Source organism: Cervus canadensis, chromosome 16 (assembly GCF_019320065.1).
Source record: "Cervus canadensis isolate Bull #8, Minnesota chromosome 16, ASM1932006v1, whole genome shotgun sequence".
NCBI lineage: Eukaryota > Metazoa > Chordata > Mammalia > Artiodactyla > Cervidae > Cervus > Cervus canadensis.
The window spans coordinates 16195990-16222191 of NC_057401.1; the positions used below are offsets into that span (position 1 = coordinate 16195990).

General features: G+C 36.5%; 1 protein-coding gene across 5 annotated transcripts in view; it reads right to left on the reverse strand.

Moving 5' to 3' along the window:
* Window positions 1-26202, reverse strand: part of KIF2A (kinesin family member 2A) — a 71598-nt gene that overhangs the window by 27726 nt on the left and 17670 nt on the right. For all 5 annotated transcript variants that reach the window (XM_043488465.1, XM_043488461.1, XM_043488464.1 and 2 more), the window contains exons 2-4: window positions 2452-2546; window positions 1939-2058; window positions 111-165 (exon numbers count right to left, since the gene is read on the reverse strand). In XM_043488465.1, the coding sequence (XP_043344400.1) occupies window positions 111-165; window positions 1939-2058; window positions 2452-2546 (270 nt within the window). The remainder of the gene's footprint in view (window positions 1-110; window positions 166-1938; window positions 2059-2451; window positions 2547-26202) is intronic.

Consider the following 26202-nt stretch of genomic DNA (forward strand, 5'->3'; position numbering starts at 1 on the left):
CTTAAAAATTAGCCATATAAAGTTTAAATGAATAATAACACCAGGGGTAATGTTTACTTTTGATTTACCTTGGCAGGACCATAGGCAAAATTAATACATAAAAATTTTACCTCTATTATCTCTTGGAGGAGGTTCATTCTTAATAGAAGCCACAGTCCGTCGATTCTATAATAAAGAAAACATTCATTTTACTTTTTCTCTTTATTCCTCATATGTATATCTATCATAACCAGCTTCCTTTAATTAAACAAAAATAGATTAAGACATACAATAATACAAAACTAAATGGAAAAAAGGGAAAAAATAAATGGAGAAAAACTAAAATTATCTTATAATAAATTACCAGTAATGCCATCAATATTCAAGTTTATTTAAATATCCTGCCACTGTCCCAAAATAGGCAGGAATTAAAATGAGCCAGGTACTGTTCAAAGGGTTTCATATGTATTAATTCATTTAATCTTCACAACAACCCTATGAGGTCATTATTATTGCTATTCTGGATTCACAGATGAGGAAACTGAAGCAAAAACAGATTAAATAATTTCATTAAAGTGGGTGTTTTTTAAGCATCATGCTATCCTGCCAAAATCATGTAATACATTTCATCTTTGGACGTCAGGGGTAAGTAACAAAACAATTTTTAGGCAATGTACAGCTCATTGTTAAACTGAAACATCAAAATACTATGAAATACACTGTTGGTTTTTACTAAAAGGTTTCATTAGACTTTTAAAGACTTCAAACTGAGTACATAAGGGCAGCAAGTTTTTGGTCCTATTATTTATTTACCAAGACTTTATTTAATATTCACCTAAAAAAAGATACCAAATAATGCTGTGACGTTTAATGCTAACTGCACATCAAATCAGATGGCTACTATTAAAAGAATATTGATGCTAGGGCCACTCTTTAGATAAAATAAAACTGAAACTCTAGGAGTGGGGTTAGGAATCAAGTGTATTCTGAAAAATTTCCAGGTGATTCTAATACACAGCAAAGGTTGCTAAGGACATATCAATAAGGATAAACTATGAAGATCCTTCAAAGCTGTGAAGCCAAATATGAACAACAGTCCATTTACAAGGGAGTAATTCTAAGGGGGATCACTAAGCAGAGATTCTCAATATGCTGAAATTATATGAGCTGAAAATGTCTTACGTTCATAAAAGCAGAATGTTTTGCTGATATTGTTGAATTTCTATCATATTATATGTGGATGCCTATGAATGTCTTCCATGCAAGACAGTGAGCTGCTACAGGGCTAAAATCTTATTAATTTCTGTAGAATATAAAATCAACAATGCAAAAAATTTTGAACACAAAGAACTGCAGATTTAACAACTGTCAGGGACTATCTGACAGTTTTCTGATTTTTAAAAAGTTGTATTTTGATACAAAGTTTTAACATTGAGACATTTCAATAGAGAAGAGGAATTACTTTAAAATAATTTAAAAATCACATACATTTTTAACTGTTAGGAGGGACATAGCATGGCTTTAAAATTTATCTTCACAGATAATACAGAAATAGTTAATCTAAAATGTCATCTCATTTTTAAAAATAAATCTAAACAGGAGAATTACTATTTGAAAAGACTACTAAAATGGGAATTCATTATGAAAAAGAAACTAATTTTTTCTTTATCAAAGTCATATGTATTCACTCAACAAATACTAACAAGCAAACGATTTTGACCAATGTCTTCTAATAAACTACTAGTCTTACGAAAAATTGTAACCAGTCATGAAATTTCTAGAATCTAGAATTGTGAATTAGATAACTTTTCAATCCTTTAAAGTATGTGTGTGTATATATACATGTAGATGGCAGAAAGAATTAAGGTTTTTCTAAAAGCAAACAAATACATACTCTTCACAGTCCCATTTCAAACAAGAATACACACACATACCCCGCTCTGAATTTGTATCACTAACCTTTACAATTTTGTTTACTTTGGCTGAGGATGTTGGAGGTGGGGGTGTCTCTGGACTGGGCTCAATTTCTTCATCTGGTACAAGGTCAGGGTTAAGTGAAAAGATGCTCTCCAGGTCAATCTGTTTTTCAAAATGCATATATTTTCAGAGTGAATTTAGACAATCTTTCATTTTCAAATAAATTTATACATAAAGGGTAAATGTTAAACAATTTCAGCCTAATGAATAGTATTACCTTAAAAATTAGATTACCTAGAATTACAACCAACATCTATTTATTTAAAAGAATCTCTCTTAAGGTAGTATTTTGTGGTCTGATTATTTGTCTAATTACATGAGATAGGCAGGAGGTATCTAACTTTCTTTGAGTGAAATGTTTTAATCACTTTGAAAGTTTTTCAAGGAATGATAGCAGATACATGCACTATATTAAACTACACAATTTTCTGTTTTGTTGCATATTCGGAATCTTGATTTTAAGACCAGAAATAAAATTTAACCTAGTGATCATACCTCTTTGCCTTTTGTATCTCCATTTTCTATCCATTCAACAGTTACACTTTCGTTATCTTCATTTAAAGATGTTACCATTGCTTGATGTATTCGGCCTAATTGGAATAAAATATACACTTTTAAAATGTTACAAATTATGGTATCCCTAAACACTGTCAAAAATAATTTTATAATTTACAAGTTTAAAAAACTATGATATGAGGGATTTGCACAGATTCTTGGGATTGGGGAATGAGGTTTGTCTATAGAACCATAAATGAATCTGCCACTTGTTAAGACCAAGAACTCAAGAAACTGGATTAGATTGAAAGTTTTATTTTCAGCATAGGTGATAAATGGTTACACAGTGACATGGAATGCCTGAAATTTTATACTGTTACATCAGCTCGAATGTTAAAGTGTCCTTACTATGAGCCAACAATGATCCTGAAGAACACATAACAAAAATTCATGAAGCAATTTTTAATACTATATAGATATAAAATACTTTTAACTTAAATTTCACTATCATTCCCTATTCAATTGATCAAATTGTTTAGAAATTATTAGGAAAAGGAATCTGAGTCCAAAAAGTCCAGTTATTTTTTCTATATGGGCTCATATAAAAATTAAGTGATGAATACATATAATCTTGTTAAAATTTCAAATATTGAAGATTTAAGGGGCTTCCCTTGTAGCTCAGTCGGTGAAGAATCTGCCTGCAGTGCAGGAGACCCGGGTTGGATCCCTGGGTTGGGAAGATCCCCTGGAGAAGGAAATGGCAACCCACTCCAGTATCCTTGCCTGGAAAATCTCATGGACAGAGGAGCCTGGTGGGCTACAGTCCATGGGGTCGCAAAGAGTCAGGCACGACTGAGCGACTAACACTTAACAATGCATATCTGTTAGAAAAGAGCTCCAGAGCTTTATAAAAAAAGAGTTCATTTGAAGATTTAAGTATATACTGTCAGCAATATATTAGTGCTTTTTTTTTTATTAGTGCTTTTTTAAAAACTAAAATATATACTGGAATCTTCCCACGACAGCATTATGGATCAACATTAATTTTAACAACTTCATAAGCATTCTATAAAAGGAATACATCATAATTTATTCTTTTAAGAAGAAGAATTTAAACTGTTTCCAATTGTTTGCCATTAAAAGATGTTGCACTGAGTATAAGTACATAATATGAATGTTTTCATTAATAAAATTTCTAGAAGCAGACTGGGTTAAGGAAACTGAAATTTTGACAGTTACTTGAAAATTGGTCTCTATATTCCCACCAACGATGGGGCCTATTCTTCTATATCCTCATCAACACTGAGCATTATCAATTTAAAATATTTTTTACCAATATGATAGGTTAGACCTTTAAACTACTACTTTGTGAGCACACATACATCAAAGACCGGCTCATTTAAAATCTACACTGGTAAAAAAAAATAAAATAAAATAAAATCTACACTGGTTCATTTAACATCACAAACATACCTACGAAGTGGAGATCTCTTTCTTTAAAATGAAGATACTGAGGCTCACAGTCACACAGCTATTAGTTGGCACATATCTGAACCTCAGTCACATGCAAAAGCACTTGCTATTATCACTATGTTTCTCTACTCTCCTAAAATTAAGCTGACGAGGAAGATGCCTGTGTGGCTTAAATTCCAAATACCCCTGGAAACATTTATAAGCTGTAGCACAGATCCTCAACGCTCACTGTGTACCCAGAAACTCCTAGAGAGGTTTCTTTTTTTTAAAATAAAATGATGTTGGCCTGAGTTTTACCCCAAATAGTATCATTTGTTACCAATTCCACAGCAATCACCTTGGTATAAGTCGCCAAGGCCTTAATCTTGGATTATGGCAATTCTCTCCCAACTACTCTCCTCTCTTCTACTGCCTATGCTTTATAGAACAGTCTAAACATTCCTGGTAAAAACCAAGTCAGATTATTCCTTTGCTCAAGACCTTCCAGTGGCTCCCATCCCACACAGAGTAAAAGCCAAAGTGATGGCCGTTAATGTCCCGAAACAAGGCCCTCCACGATCTGACCCCTCCCTACCTCTGTGACCTCAGTCACCCCTGACTACCGTATTTCTCCAGTTTTACCGACTGATCGCTGTCTCACACAGTATTTTCGCTCCCCTCAAAAAGTTCTAAATGGGTCAAGGACTAAAATGTAAAGACAAATATAAAAGCAACTGAGTAAATAGTGGGGTCATTTATTCAGATTAAGTGGACATTAGGGAAGCAAGTGTTGGGAGTGGAGGGAAATGATGAACTGGAAAATACTAAGAGGATTCAAGGGAGAGGCTTTTTAGGGAAATTAGATAACGTTCACTGAAATTTGATTTGGACAGAAATTAGGTAAATAACCAGTACAAATAGTATGTGTCAGTTGGGTCCTCTGGGAAGCAGATGTTGAGATAGTTATGAGAACAAAAGGTTTACTGTAAAAGAGAAAAGGAGAAGGAAACAGGACTAGTCATGGAAAACTTTCAGACTGTGATGCATTAGCTGAAACCTGTAAAAGAAAGGGGACGCAAAGGAAGCCTCAGATGGTGAGGCAGATCTGACAGTCTTGGCCAACCCTTCACGGAGCTCCAGAGCAAAGACTGACCATTAAAGGAGCCCGACAGCGGGCCAAAACGGAAATGCTCTAGTACTCATGGCCACTCACTAGCTGAAGGTTTCCCAGGAAACATCAAGGCCTCAGCTCAAGAGCTACGGAGCCTTAAAGATATTAAGGCTATCAGCTAAATGTGCTCCCTGAAGCGGAAGAAGTTCCCCTAAGAGGAGCTACCACGGCTTGCATCAGCCTCCAAATTTATCACCATCGCTATAGCATGAGTAGTGAGGCTGAGACCCAGCAGCCACTCGTCCCCCACCCCAACACCTTTAGCAGCCTCCAACCATAATATCCACTAGTAGGGCCAAGAAGATTATTGCTATAAAGGTTAACATAACACATTGATAACAATTTCTTCAATAGGAAATGACCCCAAAGAAGATGTATCTGAGCACTGAACTACCATAAATAACTTCCAGCAAGAAATGGAGAGGCTGTGCTTGAAGTTGTTGAAGAGCAGTACAGATAGGGATCTCCATGCAATTTCCAACAGAATTATCACATTAATGAGACTAGGGAAAAGCATGTGAATGCTTCAAAAGGCAAGACCAACACCACCATTCTTTTTTTGAGGGGTGTGGCACGGGATCTTGGCTGCTACATGGGCTTTTCTCTAGCTGTGGTAAGAGGAAGCTACTCACTAGTTGTGGTGGCTTCTTCTTGGGGTGGTTTCTCTTGTTGAAGAGCCTGGGCTCTAGGCACACAAGCTCAATAGTTGCAGCTCCTGGGCTTAGTAGCCCCCTAGCATGTGGAATCTTCCTGTTCAGTTCAGTTCAGCTCAGTCGTGTCCAACTCTTTGCGACCCAGTGGACTGCAGCATGCCAGGTTTCCCTGTCCATCAAAAACTCATTCATGTCCATTGAGTCAGTGACGCCATCCAACCATCTCATCATCTGTCATCCCCTTCTCCCGCTTTCAATCTTTCCCAGCATCAAGATCTTTTCAAATCAGTCAGTTCTTCACATCAGGTGGCCAAAGTATTGGAGTTTCAGCTTCAGCATCAGTCCTTCCAATGAATATTCAGGACTGATCTCCTTTAGGATGGACTGGTTGGATCTCCTTGCTGTCCAAGGGACTATCAAAAATCTTCTCCAACACCACAGTTCAAAAGCATCAATTCTTCGGCGCTCAGCTTACTTTATAGTCCAACTCTCACATCCATACATGACTACTGAAAAAAACCATAGCTCTGACTAGACAGACATTGTTAGCAGAGTAACGTCTCTGCTTTTTAGTAACTTTTCTTCCAAGTAGCAAGCGTCTTTTAATTTCATGGCTGGAGTCACCATCTGCAGTGATTTTGGAGCCCAAGAAAATAAAGTCTACCACTGTTCCCACTATTTCCCCATCTATTTGCCATGAAAGTGATGGGACCAGACGCCATGATCTTAGTTTTCTGAATGTTGAGCTTTAAGCCAACTTTTTCACTCCCCTTTTCACTTTGATCAACAGGCTCTTTAGTTCTTCTTCGCTTTCTGGCATAAAGGTGGTGTCATCTGCATATCTGAGGTTACTGATATTTTACAGCTTGTGCTTCATCCAGTCCAGCATTTCTCATGATGTACTCTGCATATAAGTTAAATAAGCAGGGTGACAATATACAGCCTTGACGTACTCCTTTTCCTATTTGGAACCAGTCTGTTGTTCCATGTCCACTTCTAACTATTGCTTCTTGACCTGCATACAGATTTCTCAGGAGGCAGGTGAGGTGGTCTGATATTCCCATCTCTTGAAGAGTTTTCCAGTTTGTTGTGATCCACACAGTCAAAGGCTTTGACACAGTCAATAAAGCAGATGTTTTTCTGGAACTCTCTTGCTTTTTTGATGATTCAACAGATGTTGGCAATTTGATCTCTGGTTCCTCTGCCTTTTCTAAATCCAGGTTGAAAATCTGGAAGTTCTTAGTTCATGTAGTGTTGAAGCCTAGCTTGGAGAATTTTGAGCCTTACTTTGCCAGCATGTGAGATGAGTGCAATTGTGTGGTAGTTTGAGCATTCTTTGGCATTTCCTTTCTTTGGGATTGGAATGAAAACTGACCTTTTCCAGTCCTGTGGCCAACTGCTGAGTTTTCCAAATTTGCTGGCATATCGAGTGTAGTACTTTCACAACATCGTCTTTTAGGATTTGAAATAGCTCAGCTGGAATTCCATCACCTCCACTAGCTTTGCTTGTAGTGATACTTCCTAAGGCCCACTTGACTTCATATTCCAGGATGTCTGGCTCTCGGTGAGTGATCACACCACTGTGGTTATCTGGGTCATGAAGATTTTTTTGTATAGTTCTTCTGTATATTCTTGCCACCTCTTCTTAATATCTTCTTTTTCTGTTAGGTCCATACCGTTTCTGTCCTTTATTGTGCCCATCTGCGTGAAATGTTCTTGGTATCTAATTTTCTTGAAGAGATCTCTAGTGTCTCCCTTTCTGTTGTTTTCCTCTATTTCTTTGCATTGATCACTTAGGAAGGCTTTCTTACCTCTCCTTGCTATTCTTTGGAATTCTACATTCAGATGGGTATATCCTTCCTTTTCCCTTTGCCTTTAGCTTCTCTTCTTTACTCAGCTATTTGTAAGTCCTCCTCAGACAACCATTTTGCCTTTTTGCATTTCTTTTTTGGGAGGATGGTTTTGATCACGGCCTCCTATACAATGTTAGAACCTCCATCCATAGTTCTTCAGGCACTCTATCTATCTATCAGATCTAATCTTTGAATCTATTTGTTACTTCCACTGTATAATCGTTAGGGATTTGATTTAGGTAATGGTCTTGTGGTTTTCTCTACTTTCTTCAATTTAAGTCTGAATTTCGCAATGAGAAGCTCATGATCTGAGCCACAGTCAGCTCCTGATCTTGTTTTTGCTGACTGTATAGAGCTTCTCGAGTCAAAAGCAGCTGATCCACCAGTTAAGACTAAACTCTAGATATTTAGTAGGGCAGAATTGAGAAAATGTTGGTTTATCTCTACCACAGTTCAGTTTATTCATCAACAAGAAATGAATGTGAAATTCCAGCAATAAGAAATAAATAAAAAGACTGGATCTGAATGAACCAATGAAGTCTTGAGTGTTTGCTTTTTGCCAGTGGTTTAGATAACTAGAAATATCTGGAGCATCTGTGCAGCATGCAGGGTTTTATTATGATTACCAAATGATGTCCTTGAAAAAAATTCTAAGACTGAATTCCCAAAATGCCTTTGAAGATTTTTTTTGTCTGTTTGATATAAGGCTCAGTTGAGATACACAAATATTATACTTTATTATAGTAAAAACTTACAATTTGATTTCTTCAAAAGTCAAATGGTAATCAGCTGTAAACAGAGGTGTTATATAATAAAAACAGGGACAGATATGTGAGATTTTTCAAAGGGAAAAAATCACCATGATTTAGTGATATAATAATGTGTAAGTATTATAGGAAAATTTGAGCCTGGATGACTGGGAAAATGATGCTATGAAATGGTGGAACAATGATGTAGTTTATCTAAGTCTATGTTCTTAACAGTCATGCACTGGTGTTAATAAGACAACTACAGATACAGAATCACAAGCTCATAGACAAATCAAGGTTAGAAATACCTTTTCTAGAATCTGTGACAATCTTCCCATGTGGCCCTGCATGTGACCATCCCATTTCTCTGGTTTGAAAATATTCCTATACTCTATCCTAAATTGTCATTTCCCCATCCTCTATCCTAATTGTCTGATTCCCCACTGACTTGTAATTTGTAAGCTGTATCACACTCACATCTACACTTTAAAACATATTAGAGCAAACACCCGTGTATGAGCCAGGTTAAGAATCAATACCTTTGAAACTTCACATCCCCCCACCACTCCCGCCGCCACCACCCCCCACCCCCGCCTAAGTGAAATTCCTTCTTCCTCCCCCTTTCACCCCAACTGAAGTAACCAAAACTCTGATATCTGAGATAATCATACTGTGGCTTTTCTTTACAGTTTTTTCACTTATAAATGTAACACACACAACAACCTAAAGTTTGCCTATTTTTAAATTGTACACAAATGGACACTACTTTTAAGACTTCTTTCTTTTGCCTAACAGCTTTTTTCCCACGATTCACTTATGTCACTGTTCACTCATTTATGTCCATTTTCACTATATATGAATATGCCAAAATTTATTCTGTTGATGGACATCTGTTTTTATGGTTCTACTGTTAGGAATGGTGCTGCAGGCATTCCTACATATGTGTACTGATACAAATATACAAGTATCCTGAACATACAATGAGAAGAAATACAGAGTAAAAAACATCTATAGCTTTTCAACTTCGTGTTATGATGTTTCTTACAGTGGCTGTACCTGTAAAAATTTGTAATCCCACTAGCAATTACTTCATACTCAAAATAATACTTAAAATATTTGTCACATTTAATTTATATTTAATACATCACACTGTGGTTCTAATTTCTCTAACTTAATGAAGTTATGCCTATTTCGAGTTCACTGGGCATTGAGGCCTTTCGTGTGTTTTTAAAATTTTTTTTTAACTACTTCTCTACAGAAATTCACTATATATTTTCTTGGTAATAATCTTGTTACATGGGTAACAAACACTTCCTCCAAAGTTATGGCTTATCTTTTCACTTTTTTTATGTGTCTTATGATGAACTAGATGAGTTTTAATTTTAATGCAGTCAAATATATACATATGTATTTCTCAATTATGGCTTTTTAAGTCAAAAAATTCGTCCTGAGATTCAGGTCATCAAGAAAGTTTCCTATATTTTCTTCTAATGTTTTACAGGACTCACATGGAATTCTTTTAAATACTCTGTAATGATCAATATGGGAAAAGAATCTAAAGAGAATATATGTATATATATATATATATAAAACAGATACACTTTGCAATAGAGCAGAAACAAATGCAACATTTTTTTTAAAATGAAGTTTTACAGAGCCTTTTATATTCAAGGCTGTAATCCACTGTTATTTTGATCTTTGTGTATGATAACACAAGTTCCATTTCTCCCCCATGAAAAACAAATTTATCCAGTGCTATTTCCTGAAAAGCCCTTCTGTCTACTTATCTGCAAAACTACCCATCAAATTCCAATCATTCACACAAGTCTATTTCTTTACTCCTGGATCAAAACTACATTGTCTTATTACTTTTATAGCTTTGCAATAAATCTTGCTATCTGGTGAAGAGCTTATTTTACCAGACATTCTTATTGTTTAAGTTTCTTTGGGTCTTCTTAAGACTTTTGCAGATCTGTATAAATTATAGAATCAGCTTGTCAAGTTCCAAAAATAAAATAAATTAGCAATAAAAAACCCACCTGTTAAGATTCTGATTAGAATTGCACTGAATATTTTGTTTTAGACTTTTACATCATTTATCAAGCTTAATACTGGCCATAAGTTTTTCCTTTTCATACCAACTTTATTCTGAAATACTTGGTATAAAACAAGAATTATTTGAAACTTGAATGTCTGGTGGATAGTGGTTAAAGTCACTTTGGTTTAGGGTTTTATTTGTGAGAAGATTCAATTTCCTTAATATAAGATTGCTGTGGTTTTCTATTCTTGTTTTGATAATTATATTTTTAAGGTTTCATATTTGGGGCATACAGTTATTCATAATTATGTTGAATGCCTGTGGCATCTGTAATGATAATCACTTTTTATTCCTTTTTCAACTTTTTTCCTTGACAAGTCATCTGAGATTTGTCAATTTTGTCTTTCCCAAGAACAACACTTCTGTTTGCTAAGCCCCTTTATTATACGTTATTAAATACTTAATTATTGCTTTTAGTCCTTATTTCTTTCTTTCAACTTACTTTGGGTATTTTTTCTTAAATTCTTAAGGTGGATGCTTAGTTCTTTCATCTTAAACTTTTTTTTCTTTATAAGCAAATAAAGCTACATATTTCTTTCCAAGAGCAGCTTTTAGCACATCTTAAAAATTTCCATAGGTAGTATTTTTGTTATTGTTCAGTTCAAACGATTTTCTAATTTTCTTTATATTCTTTGACTCTCAGTAATCCTACTGTGAGATATATCACAACAGATAAAGCCACAAATAACTGGTCTGACTTACCCAGTGCACAGTGGCCGAGTAGTACCCTTGTATTTCTACCTTAATTACACTGGATTGCCTCCCCTGGAAGAAAATATCCTTTAAATCTAGCTCTGGGGAGCAAATCACCAGGAATTTTTTTTTTATCAGCATCTTTAAAGAGGCGTCACAAGTCTTTGTCTTCAAACAGTGAACCTGACTCTGATTCTTTTTTTTGGTCCCCCATCATCCTTCAGAATCAAACTTCAGCTACCTACCCTCGCCTGAAATCCCACGGACCGAGGATCCTGGCAGGCTGTATGTAGTCCATGGGGTCACAAGAGTTGGAGAAAACTTAGCGACTAGACCACCACCACCTGCTCAGCCTCACTCACCCCTTAGCACTTCTGATCCATGGTGATGCCTTGTTCTTGAGCTCAGCTATGTCTTTTTAAAGGTTTTCTCATATCTGGGGTAGATGGATGCCAGTACATGAATTTTATTCTACTATTTTGACCACAAGTGTCAATCCATCTTTAAGTTATATTTCATATTCATAGAAAATGAAAGTTAGATTTAAAGCTATTAAGTTCACACTATAATATTAAAATCAATATTATGTAAATTAATAACTCTTACAGTTTCAAAACACTACTTTTTAAAACAATAATCTAGGGACAGATTTTAAAGTTTTCAGCTTTACTTCAACCTACTTATAAAGATAAACTATAGTGTAGAAAATGTCATCTGTTGAGAGAGAAGTAAAAAAATAGTTACAAAGTTCTGACAAACCAGGGAAATCCTGCAAATGTCTTTCCAATCATTTTCCCATGAAAACACCTCTTGGTTTTTAATACCCAAACTTCAAAAAATTATTTCTCAATGTAAGATATTTTGGCCAGTGTTTAAATAGGAAAAGATTTATATCTGTATGCCAAAATTCAATTTGCATTTTAAACAAGAATGTGCAAAGAAATGTTCTGAGTTACATTCCAAATATAACTGATACATGGTCAGAATCATAATAAAAATGCACACCAAGCATCAAAGTGATACAAAACATAGGCATGATACTCAGTGTCAGCTACTTTCTGACATGGTGTGCTTGTCCTAAATGTATTTCCACAGCCTTTTATATTTATTTAGTCCTTGTTTGGCCCAGCGCTGAATGAGGTCCCAAACATTTAAGAAAATGTTGAAAGGATATAGTGAGGACAGGGAAACAGCAGTTATAATGGAAGAAAAGATTTTATTGTATATGTAATGGATTTGGGTCGCAAAAAGTCGGACACAACTGAGCAACTGAACTGAACTGAATGGATTTGGAATCTTTATTTATTGTTAAACCTAACAGTATCTTATATGCAGGTGGATTTATAACGTCAGTTACTTTTTTTTAATGACACTGCATGGCAAACAGAATCTTAGTTTCTGCAGTCAGGGATGGAACCCGCGTCCCCTGCATGGGAAGTGCAGAGACTTAACCACTGGACCACGAGGAAGTCCCAGTCTGAGTCGATGATTCACATCGCAATTTTTCCTATTTATAATAAAGGCAAATAGATTCCCAGGCAGCATTTTCTACACAAAACACCTGACTTTTAGAAACAGATTACTGACTTCAGTGGGAGATGAATGTATTGTTTAAAAACAGGATCTTCTTGGTTTCTACTATTGAGAACTAACAGATTTTTAAATATAATTAAATCACATAAGAACCATCATAACTATAAGAAGAAAAAAATAGTCCATATTTTTATTAACCTAAAAAATGACAATTTCATAAGGTTAAACCTAAGAGAAATGTAAATTTCATGCCAAATTTAGATGTCAGAATAATTTATAAAAATAATATTTACTAAGTAATGTAAATATAGAAAATATTTTGAATTCCTATTTTTTATTTCAAAGTTTTATGTTTAGTTCATTTTAGGAAATATCTTTACATCATTTTAAGCCTCAACGTTCTGTCATGGAGAAATCAAAGGGAAAAAGTCCAGCTCTCAATTTTTAAAAATCTGTTAGTAAATAAGAAGACAAATTTTTTTTTAAAAAGAAAAAAACCCTGCAAATCCAAGAACAAACACCTGAATTCAAGCCACCTTTGCCCCAGTGATGAAAAAATAACAAGCATATGAATTCTACATTTCAGGATTTTCTAATCTCTAAAATTAAAATGGATACTTAAGGTTGCTAATGGTGTTATTTAATTTGCCATAAAACCTCATATATTTATTTGTCAAAAACAAGTTTTACATGTTGACAATTGCCTTTTGGTCTTTGAAAACAGGATCCTATTATATGTAGTTCACAGCTGAATTCACAGCAGCTGTGAAGCTAAGAAATGCCAGCAACCAATTAGGCTGGCATAAACTTTGTCTAGCATATAAAGTATAATTTGGTTGCAAATGTAGAAGGCAAGAGCTAAAATAAAACATCCAAGAATACTAATAAAATATCATTACAAGTATGTAAATGTCTGAATATTTAAAATGCTAACAAATATATGTATATTATTAAAAGGATACAGTGGTAGAACATAAGGAAAATTATGAAAAAGCGACAATTCAGACCCATGCTTTAAAAAAAAAAGTTGCAGCTGTTTTTGACATACCTAGGATTACAAACTCCATGCTTTTTTTTCTATTTCTAATTACCCTAATCACAGAGTTTGAGGTATTACATGAGTATACATAAAACAAGTTTTTCAAGTAAACATTATTTTTATCAGTCCATCTTGAGCTGTTTATGTGAAATTTTCTTTTCATATTTCTAAAGTAGTAAGATGCAAATAAAAATTTCAAAACTGAAACATGAAAGAATAACACAACTAAAATGATTAGTAAAAATAAAACTTGCACAGTGATGGTTTACAATGGCAATTGACAAACCCTTAAAAGTTAATGTCTATTTTTGTTTAAAGTCTGATAAATTTAAAAACATGACAAAAATCAATGCTTTATAAATATCCTTAGTTAAAAATATTTTTTAAAAATTTTACACAAACTTTGGATAAACTAGTCGTCACTGATCATTCATGTGAAAATGAAAGGAAAACAAATCTAGCTTAAATGCTAATAATTAAAAAAAAAATGCTAATAATTTTAAATAAATAGTTCTCCAGGATATCTATTCTTGGTAAAACATATAGTAACCTCCTCAGTTTTCAACAGAACACCACTGCATAGTTTGAAAGGCTCTTTTTTTTTTTTTACACTGAGTTTTCAAAAAATGGTAATAGAAACTATTTCTACTCTCTGCAAGCAGGGACTAAAGTATAAATATCCATACCAGGAAAAACAAAAAATTAAATATTGCTCTGAATCATAAAATCACACATTCATAACAAGTGCTGGGTATAATATTGTTTCCAGATGATGAGTAAAATGCATATGCTTACTCAATTCAAAGTAGCTGGTAAATAAATATTTGAAAGAAGCACTTTCTTCCAAGTCAGTTCCTACCAGAAGAGAATCCTGATAAATTTTCTTAAAACACAATGAATTCAAAACATTTGAAGCCTCGTATCATGTGATTAAAATGTCTTAAATAGGTTTCTTATTATTTCTAAATTTTGTACAAAATATTGATTCCAGGAAAATAAATCACCTGTATGTTTAGCTAAAAGAACCAGTGCCAGTAAAGAAGGCAAATCTGAGTGCATCTTTTCAAGTAGAATCATAGCAAAACATGTTAATTAACTTTTGTTATCTAAGGAGGTTTGTTTTAAAGCTGTCTTTTAAAACATACAATTCCTTTCCTCAACTTATTAATAGGATGCTCCTTCAGGAACATGATGATATTTCAATGGGAAAAAACTGGGAAAAACGGAGATTTCCAAAGTGCTGCTTTAAAATACAAAGCTTAGATTTGACAATCAAAGGATGTTACTATGAGCACTATTTAGAAAAATGTTAAATGCAAATATCCATACATTATTTTTTATCTTGCCAGCTACTGCAAAGCTATTGATAAATTATTTATATTCTCTCCAACAGTAGACGTCAATCTGTTCCTAGATGCCACCAACCAATAAATGAGGACAGAAAAAAACAATCTGGTGATTTTCCAGGGATCATTATAGCAGATCCAGTAGAAGTCAAACTCCCAAACTCTGATATCTAGGCTTCCTTAGCTAATCTAAGCAGTGATGAAAAGAATCCTTAATGAGGACTGTGTAAGCATCACACCTTCTTCAACAGCTCTGGAGGAACAAGGAGCCATTAGAGAAGGGCACAAATACAGCCTCAGCTGACACTGGAACAGTGCTGCTGCTGTTTCCTAAGTCCCTGGGGAATGTGATTTTGCCAAACATAGAGACCTTTTTGTTGTGGTTTATCACATTTAAGATGTTACTGTTTATAACTAAATTCAAAAGTTCTAGCATTTCCTTTCTTAGACTTTAAACACAAAGCTGGAATTCTGACACAATTTTAAACATAAAATTGGATTTTTAAACCCAAAGCTGTAACTTCGAAGAGTGGGAATGCTACAGCTAAGAATTTTCATAAAGAAAATACAACTTAAAATGGGACAAACCTCATTTATATTGTAAACAAACCAAAAAATTTGCAATTCTTACCTCATCTGTCCATTGTTTTGAAAAGGCATGTGAAAATTCAACACTGCTCAATTTCTCTGGGCTGATGGGGAACTTCAAATCTTGTTGGGTTTTTATGGCAATGCTTGAAACACACTGCACACTAACAATTTGGGTAAAATTATCGTTTAGAAGAGCCCACTGTGCAGATTTTTAGGAAATTTCCATTCTTTTTTATCCACAAGAATAATAATAAAAATGTCACAAAGGGGCCATGATCACATTAAAGAGTATTAAATCACTGCAGTTTTCTAACATTATGCTGCATATTTCGGGTTGGGGGAAGAGAGGGTTAAAAAAGTATCCAAAAAAAAAAAGTATCCACAACTATTAATAAAGAAAACATAAAAAATGAATTTCTAAAATCATGATAAGTTACCTGATTATGATGCTAACTGAACTAGTGAAAATTTAAACAAACAAACCTTGGAAAACTGCATTAAATAAAGTTATAGAGTATATTAACTAATGTTGAATAACTAAATAAATCTCAACACATTTTAATTGAAGGTCATTCTCATGGGTGACAAATATCCAAAATACATCGTTCTTCAATTGTTTATTAACAATAAAAGATTTGCAAAGTTTTAAAAGTGGTGGTGTTAAAATAACATGTTGTTGATAATTCAGAATTTTTTAGGATATGTGCTCCCGAAGCAAGCACTAACCCAAAGCTGTGAACTACTTTCACAGATATCTGCTGCATATATTGAGCAATGCTATCTAACTGCTCCCTGGCTTAAATTCTGATTTACTCAAAAGGGAATTCCATGCCAATATAGCTGCATTAATCTGTGAACTTTTTCTATCTACATGTACACATCATCTTCTCTCATGCTTAACTACATTCTAACAAGAGCTAGGGATATTCTGGGATGTATTTCAACAGTGTTCAACAGCAGTAACCCAGGCAAAGTAGATTTGTACATGTATTTATTAACAAGATTTAAACATAACTAGGAAAGCTGCTGAAAACTTTATAAAATGTTTGACCATCCCTCCAGTTTTCACCTACACTCCTAACTTTCATTAGGGAATTTAAGGTCTGAATTCAGGTGATGAAGTGCAATAAGTGCTTTGTAGACGTGCTAACGTGAACACCAAGCGGACTCAAGCAGACTGGTAACTTTAGAATCTTTAAAAAAACAAAAACAAAACACCTGTCCCCCTGCCAAAAACCCCAAAACAAAAATACCACCAATAGGCACTGATATAAAGAGGCTAGACAATTTAAATGTTACACCAGGAGGCAAATCTTACCTGATTTTTGTAATATTTAGAAGAGAAACTTGCTATGGAAGTAGAAACAGCAATACATGCCAACACTAGAAGAGAATGCAGGAAATACCTACCCAAGACAAATAATGATATCTAACTTAAACATTAAAAACTGCTACAGATATAATAGAAAGCTTAATTGAAAATGTCAAGTCTTTATTAAATTACTAATCACTGAAAATGAACCAGTTTAATTTTAAACAGTCACATTCTTAACCACTATACAAAAAGGTGTTCCTTGGTGCAACACTGTCTTGCTATGGTTTTAAACAGTGGTCCAGGCTCAGAATGTTCACCCACAGATCCTCTGCTATGGACTGAATTGTGTTCCCCATGCCCCACCCTCAAATTCACATGTTGAAGTTCTAAATTCCAATGAGATGGTATTTGGAGATGGTGACTTTGAAAGGTAATTAGGGTTAGATGAGGTCCTGCAATAGACTGGTTCCAAACAGGAAGGAGTACGCCAAGGCTATATATTGTCACCCTGCTTATTTAACTTATATGCAGAATACATCATTGAGAAACTCCGGGCTGGAGGAAGCACAAGCTGGAATCAAGATTGCCAGAAGAAATATCAATAACCACAGATATGCAGACGACACCATCCTTATGGCAGAAAGTGAAGAGGAACTGAAGAGCCTCTTGATGAAAGTCAAAGAGGAGAGTGAAAAAGTTGGCTTAAAGCTCAACATTCAGAAAACGAAGATCATGGCATCCAGTCCCATCACTTCATGGCAAATCGATGGGAAACAGTGGAAACAGTGGCTGACTTTATTTTTGGGGGCTCCAAAATCACTGCAAATGGTGATTGCAGCCATGAAATGAAAAGACATGACCAACCTAGACAGCATATTAAAAAAAGCAGAGACATTACTTTGTCAACAAAGGTTCGTCTAAGCCAAGGATACGGTTTTTCCAGTAGTCATGTATGGATGTGAGAGTTGGACTATAAAGAAAGCTGAGCGCTGAAGAATTGATGCTTTTGACCTGTGGTGTTGGAGAAGACTCTTGAGAGTCCTTTGGACTGTAAGGAGATCCAACCAGTCCATCCTAAAGGAAATCAGTCCTGGGTATTTATTAGAAGGACTGATGTTGAAGCTGAAATTCCAATATTTTGGCCACCTGATGTGAAGAGCTGACTCATTTGAAAAGGCCCTGATGTTGGGAAAGATTGAAGGCAGGAGGAGAAGGGGACGACAGAGGATGAGATAGTTAGATGGCATCACTGACTCAATGGACATGAGTTTGGGTAAACTCCGGGAATTGGTGATGGACAGGGAGGCCCGGTGTGCTGCAGTTCATGTGGTCGCAAAGAGTCAGACACGACTGAGCAACTGAACTGAACTGAACTGAGGTCCTGCGGGCAGGGTCCTCCTGTTAGGAGGATGTGTGGTTTTGTAAAGGGGAAAGGGGAGATGTTCCCTCTCCACCATATAAGGACACAGTGAAAAGATGGCCGGCCATCTGCAAGACAGGAAGAAGACTCTTACCAGGAATCCAACCAGCCAGCACCTTAATCTTGGTTGGATTTTCCAGCCTCAAGGAGGGTGAGAAATAAATAACTCTTGTTTAGGCCACCCACTCTATGGAATTTTGTTATAGCAGCCCATGCAGACTAACATACCCTCTTTCAAACAGTAAAAGACATCATCAGGCAGTACGAATACAGATAAATAAGGCGCATTCTCTGCTCTGTGCCAAAACTCAATCTCTAGTTGCAATGTCACTACTTCCTCCAAGAACCTGTCATCACAATCTCTGCTCCACTCTACCTGTGGAAGCCTGTGATGGCAGAGGCCCTGATCCAAGGAAATGTCTACTTTCAATGCCTGGCTAATGCCGATTAAGAAAACAGATAATCACTCTTTTAAACCCTTTTACCGCTAAGGTAAAATGTGGAATAGCAAATTCAGTGTGGCCAGAGTAAAAGGTATATAAAGAAAAGTAGAGTCATAGAAGAACATAACATACAAACAGAGTATATGTAGTATTAAAATTTCATGGGAAAGTATGACTAGGTGTGGAAAAAAAAGTCTAAAATGGCTCTTTGGAGAGGAACAATAAAGAAAAAACACTGATACAGATAGTATCTGAAAAACACCCACATAGACAGTATTTAAGGCAAGGAAAGCAGACATGACCACCAAGAGAACAAAGGTAGATGTCTACAGATCTTCAACGTATAGAGTCAAGGACATAACGAGATACCAGCAAAGGAGATCAAGAAGGTGCCAGAGACTTTCTCCAAAGCCTTTGTTCTGTCCATCCAGCTAAGCTGCCTCTGAGTGTAGCCACTGAAAAATCTCTACATTCCCTAACTTAGCCAGAGAGCTAGCTGAGTCCAATGATTTTTTTAGGTCCTTTACTATGCTCAGTTTTTAGAAAGATGTAAGTGAAAAAAGCACAGGCATTTGTTTTTTGAAATCAATGAGGTATTATTACCAGGTATAAGGTTATAAGAATGGTAAAAAATTGTCAGAGAAAAAAAGAAAAATCCAAAGAATAAAGTCCTAAAAGTCAAGTTAAGAAGGTATTTCAAGGATGAGAGAATGAGTCAACTGTGTCAAATGCTGTTAACAGATCAAGTAAAATAAAAGCAATGCCTGAATGTGAAAGTGGGATTAAGAGTTACCATTTTTTCAGATGAGAAAAATAACAGTCCAGTATGTTGATGGAAATAACTCAGTACCAAAGAAAATATTGATGATACTGCACAAAGAACTGATGAAGTAGCAATTTTGGGCAAGTAAACGGAGATAGGATCTAGTGCACAAGTGAGAGGAAGAGCTTACCCATGGCCAAGGAGGGAGGAAGATTTACAGGTGCAGGTGCTGGTACCTGGGTAGATGGTAGGTCTGTAAAAGTTCTTTCCTGATTGCTTGTATTTCTCAGCGGTGAAATGGTAAGCGAGGTCATGTGCTCAGAGTGTGGGTGAGTAAATAAACACTAAGGATTTTATGAAAAATCAGCTAGGAAAGAATGAATGGGCTAGAGATATGATTGCTCATTCAAAGGGAAGTAATCATGAATTTAAATTGTGACCAGTTAGCATAATTATGATTTTTTCCCCCTCCAGTCATTTTCAAACACTCTAGAAGGGGAAGGAGGTTTAAAGCATATATAAGGGAATGATTTGAGGTTCTACTAGTCAAAACAGGGGACAAGGGGGTTTAAGTTATACATATAAGGGGGTGTTCATAAGAAAGCTAAGTGAGGACATGAGGGAAAGATAAGAACAATAAAAAAGTAGTAGGATTATAAATGTTGGCGGGGTCAAAAGATTAGTCGAGTCAGGATACGAGAGGGAATATGCTGGAAAGACAGAAAGGTGACTGAAAACTGGGATACTTGAAACTAAGATTATGGAGATGTCAGGAATGCGATGAGCTAAGGAGAAGGGCAGGATCACTAGAAGGAGGGAAGGGGAGAGGGAGGGAGGGGAACCGAAGGGATGGGAGGGAAGGAGGAAACAAGCGCAAAGAACCACGAGGTGAGGGTACTAGAAAGATCATCTATGTATGAATGATGCAATTACCAAATACTATGATAGGAAGAGCACAGGAGAGAATAACAGGAGCAAAAATCTTCAAGGAATTAGGGAAGTTGGCAATGTCTGAAGTTTCTATCTCGGAAGACCAGGTATATGGTGCTTCCATCAACCAACACAGTGAAGTATCAGTCACTCAGTCATGTCCAACTCCTTGCGACCCCAGACTGTAGCCCCCCAGGCTCCTCTGTCCACGGGATTCTCCAGGCGAGAATGCTGGAGTGGGTGAGCCGCTGCCTTCTCCAGGGGATCTTCCTGACCCAGGGACTGAACCTGGGTCTCCCACACTGCAGGCAGAGTCTTTACCGTCTGAACCACCAGGGAAGCTACCAGGAATCAATATGAGGAATACAGAAAATACAGAAATCTGGAGATAAAGGCAATGGATTCCATTTTTGATCAATTTAATTAGAAATATCAGAGGAAATCCATATGTTAATATCTGGAAGTTGGATCTGAAACTAAAGAGAAAGATTAGGTTTAAGGGGGCATTTTTTAAAAGTTTTTATTTAAAAATTTTAAATCTATTATGAAAATTTGTTATTGTTCAGTCGCTAAATCATGTCCAACTCTTTGCAACCCCGTGGACTGTAGCATGCCAGGCTCCTCTGTCCATGGAATTTTCCAGACAAGAGTACTGGAGTGGGCCGCCACTTCCTCACCCAGCGGATCTGAGCGGGTCAGGAACCCATCTCTCCTGCACTGCCAGGTGGAGTCTCTACCAGAGTCACCAGGGAAGCCATTATGAAAATTACAAGCATACAAACACCATTCATCCAGTTCCATAATCTTACCAAACGACCAGTTCTATTGCCATTCCTCCCACCACCAATTTTGAAGCAAATCCCAGATATCATATCAATTTATCCATATTTACTTCAGTCCGTATGGAGATATAGTTTATGGGGTTTTCACATTCTCTTTTTAAAAGGAAATTCCTTCTTATGAATTTATTTTTCTCTCTCCTCCCAGATGATTTAGTACAGCTAGAAGGGTTTTAAATAAATCGAACTACATGCCATTGATCTGTTTAAAAATAATATTAAGTATGTGATCATGAAAGAAACCAAACCAAAATAAATCACCTTTACCACAGTTCAAGTTTAAATTCTACTTCCCATATCTCTCTATGCTTGATTTTGTGCTTCTTAAGGTTCCTCTAAACCCTAGACATACTATATCACATATGCATATCTACACATATTATAGGAATCTTTCAACTCTGGTAACAAAGACAGCTGACTTCACAATTAGGATTCCAATATATCTCAAAACCTTATTCATCCCATATCAAAAAAACTGCAGTGTACTTGCTGACAATGCTAAATTAATCTGCTCTCTGTTAAAAGATAAAGAATGAGTATTAGGATCAAAGAAGAACATATGTAAATATTTTAGGTGATACAGGGCAAGAAAAGGACTACAGAAGTAAAAGCACACAAAAGCAGATCAGATTTTGAATTAGGCAATGGCTTCTTAGAAAAAAAAAAGAGCAACGAAAGAAAGACAGATTGGACTTCATCAAAATTCAAAACTGTTGGTGCTTCAAAGGATACTAATCAAGAAAGAGAAAAGACAACCCATGTAATGGGTGAAAATATCTGCAAAGCATATATGTGGGAAGAAAACATTATCTAGAATATTTACACAACTTTTACAACTCAACAATAAAAAGATAAATAACCTAATTTTTTAAGTGGCAAAGAATCTGAAGGGATTTCTCCAAAGAAGATGTACAACTTTTGGCAAGGATGTGGAGAAACATGGTGTAGCAATGGAAAATAGCATGGCAGTTCCTCTAAATGTTAAACATTAGTTACCCCGTGACTCAGCAATTCCACTCATAGGTATAAACGTATATACTCAAAAAAACTAAAAATATTATGTCCACACAATAACTTCTAGGTAAATGCTACTCACAATAGCGAAGAAAAAAACAAACAAACAAGCAATTCAAGTATCAATTGATGATTGAATAAGTAAAATGAATTATTATTCAGACACAGATAAGAATAAAGTGCTGAAACATGCTATAATATGGATAAACTCTGAGCATGGATTATGCCAAGTGAAAGAAGTTAGACATTAAAGGTTACATATTAAACAGTTCCACCTATATGTAGGGGCTTCCCTGGTGGCTCAGATGGTAAAGAATCTCCCTGCAATGCAGGAGACCCAGGTTCAATCCATGGGTCAGGAAGATACAATGGAGAAAGGAATGGCTACCCACTCCAATACTCGTGCTTGGAGAATTCCATGAACAAGAAGAGCCTGGCAGGCTACAGTCCATAGGGTCACAGAGACGGATGTGACTAACAGTTTTACTTTTTGGGGCTTCCTTGGTGGCTGAGATAATAAAGAATTTGCCTGTAATGCAGGAGACCCAGGTTTGATCCCTTGGAGAATGGTTCCCTACTCCAGTACTCTTGCCTGGAAAATTCCAGGGACAGAGGATACTGGTGGGCTACGGTTCACGGGGTTGCAAAGAATCAGACACGACTAAGCGACTAACACTGACACATTTATATGTAATGTCCAGAACAGGCAAATCCATAAAGACAGAAAGCTGATTAACAGATGTTGGGGGGTGAAGTGAAGGAGAATCTAGTGACCACTAATGGACTACTACAGAGTATAGGTTTCTTTTCTGGGGTGATGCAAATGTTCTGAAATCAGACAGTGATAACAATCACACAACATTGGAATATACTTAAAATCACTGAACTGTGCACTTTTAAATGGCAATTTTTCCCCTTCACCTGGAATTTTACTTTTTTTCCTTTTATTTACAGAGATATAATTGACATATAACATTATATTAGTTTCAGGTGTACAACATAATGATCTGTATATACTGTGATATGATCAGCACAATAAGTTGACATCCATCACCACACACAGCTACAATTTTTTTTCTAGTGATGAGAATAGTCTTCAGTTCAGTTCAGTCGTTCAGTTGTGTCCTTTCTTTGCGACCCCATGAATTGCAGCACGCCAGGACTCCCTGTCCGTCACAAACTCCTGGAGTTTACTCAAACTCATGTCCATCAAGTCGGTGATGCCATCCAGCCATCTCATCCTCTGTTGTCCCCTTCTCCTCATGCCCCCAGTCCCTCTCAGCATCAGGGTCTTTTCCAATGAGTCAACTCTTCGCATGAGGTGGCCAAAGTATTGGAGTTTCAGCTTCAGCATCAGTCCTTCCAATGAACACTCAGGACTGATCTCCTTCAGGATGGACTGGTTGGATCTCCTTGCAGTCCAAGGGACTCTCAAGTCTTCTCCAACACCACAGTTCAAAAGCATCAATTTTTCGGCGCTCAGCCTTCTTCACAGTCCAACTCTCACATCCATACACGACCACTGGAAAAACCATAGCCTTGACCAGACGGACCTTTGTTGGCAAAGTAATGTCTCTGCTTTTTAATATGCCATCTAGGTTGGTCATAACTTTCCTTCCAAGGAGTAACCATCTTTTAATTTCATGGCTACAATCACCATCTGCTGTGATTTTGGAACCCAAAAAAATAAAAGTCAGCCACTGTTTTCACTGTTTCCCCATCTATTTGCCATGAAGTGATGGGACCAGATGCCATGATCTTAGTTTTCTGAATGCTGAGCTTTAAGCCAACTTTTTCACTCTCCTCTTTCACTTTCATCAAGAGGCTCTTTAGTTCCTCTTCACTTTCTGCCATAAGGATGGTGTCATCTGTGTATCTCCCAGCAATCTTGATTCCAGCTTGTGCTTCTTCCAGCCCAGCGTTTCTCATGATGTATTCTGCATATAAGTTAAATAAGCAGGGTGACAATATACAGCCTTGACGTACTCCTTTTCCTATTTGTAACCAGTCTGTTGTTCCATGTCCAGTTCTAACTGTTGCTTCCTGACCTGCATATAGGTTTCTCAAGAGGCAGCTCAGGTGGTCTGGTATTCCCATCTCTTTCAGAATTTTCCACAGTTTATTGTGATCCACACAGTCAAAGGCTTTGGCATAGTCAATGAAGCAGAAATAGATGTTTTTTCTGGAACTCTCTTGCTTTTTCGATAATCCAGTGGATGTTGGCAATTTGATCTCTGGTTCCTCTGCCTTTTCTAAAACCATCTGGAAGTTCACGGTTCACGTATTGCTGAAAGCAATTTTCAAATACACAATAAAGTTTTAACTAGTCACCATACCACATATTATATCCTATGATTTACTTATTTAATAATTGGAAGTTTGTACCTTTTGATCCCCTTCTCCCATTTTCCTAACCCTCAAACCCCTCCACCTCCCACTTTAAACAACTATCAATCTATTTCAGGCACATGAGTTGAATTTTTTGTTTTGAGATTTCACATATAGGTGAGATCATACGGTGTTTGTCTTTCTCTTTCTTACTTCACTTCACATAATCCCCTCAAAGACTATCCATGCTGTTGCAAAAGTTAAGATTTCATTCTTTTTTACAGCGAAATATTCTGCTGCATATATGAAGACACACACACACACGTACACACACACACACCCTTGCATCTTCTTTATCCATCCATCCACTGATGGACATGTAAGTCAAATTCATGCCTTGGCTATTATAAATAATGTTGCAATGAACATGGAAATGCAGATATTTTTCCGAGACAGACCTTTGTTTCCACAAAACACCCAGAAATAGAATTGTTGGATTATATGGTAGTCACAGTGGCCACACCAATTTTGTTGTTCTTCAGTTGCTCAGTTGTGTCTGACTCTTTATGATCCCATGGATTGCAGCACCTCAGACTTCCCTGTCCTTTACCATCTCCTGGAGCTTGCTCAAACTCATGTCCATCAAGTCAGTGATGCCATCCAACCTCTTGTCCTCTGTCAGCCCCTTCTCCTCCTGCCCTCAATCTTTCCCAGCATCAGGGTCTTTTCCAATGAGTCAGTTCTTTGCATCAGGTGGTCAACGTATTGGAGCTTCAGCTTCAGCATCCGTCCTTCCAATGAATATTCAGGACTGACTTCCTGTAGGACTGGTTTGCTCTCCTTGCAGCCCAGGGGACTCTCAAGAGTCTTCTCCAACACCACAGATCAAAAGCAACAATTCTTTGGTGTTCAGTCTTCTTTGTGGTTCAACTCTCACATCCATACATGACTACTGGAAAAACCATAGCTTTGACTAGATGGACCTTTGTCTGCAAAGTGATGTTTCTGCTTTTTAATATGCTGTCTATAGATCTGTCATAGCTTTTTTTCCAAGCAGCAAGCATCTCTTAATTTCATGGCTGCAGTCACCACCTGCAGTGATTTTGGAGCCCAAGAGAATAACGTCTCTCACTGTTTCCATTGTTTCCCCATCTATTTACCATGAAGTTATGGGACCAGATGCCATGATCAAGTTTTTTGAATGTTGAGTTTTAAGCCATCCTTTTCACTCTCCTCTTTCACCTTCATTAAGAGGCTCTTTAGTTCCTCTTTGCTTTCAAGAGTAGTGTCATCTGCATATCTGAGGTTATTGATATTTCTCCTGGCAGTCTTGATTCCAGCTCGTGTTTCATCCAGCTCAGCATTTTGTATGATGTACTCTGCATGTAAGTTAAATAAGAAGGGTGACACTATACATGATGTACTCCTTTCCCAATTTGGAACCAGTCCATTGTTCCATGTCCTATTCTAACTGCTGCTTCTGGACCTGCATACAGGTTTCACAGGAGGCAGGTAAGGTGG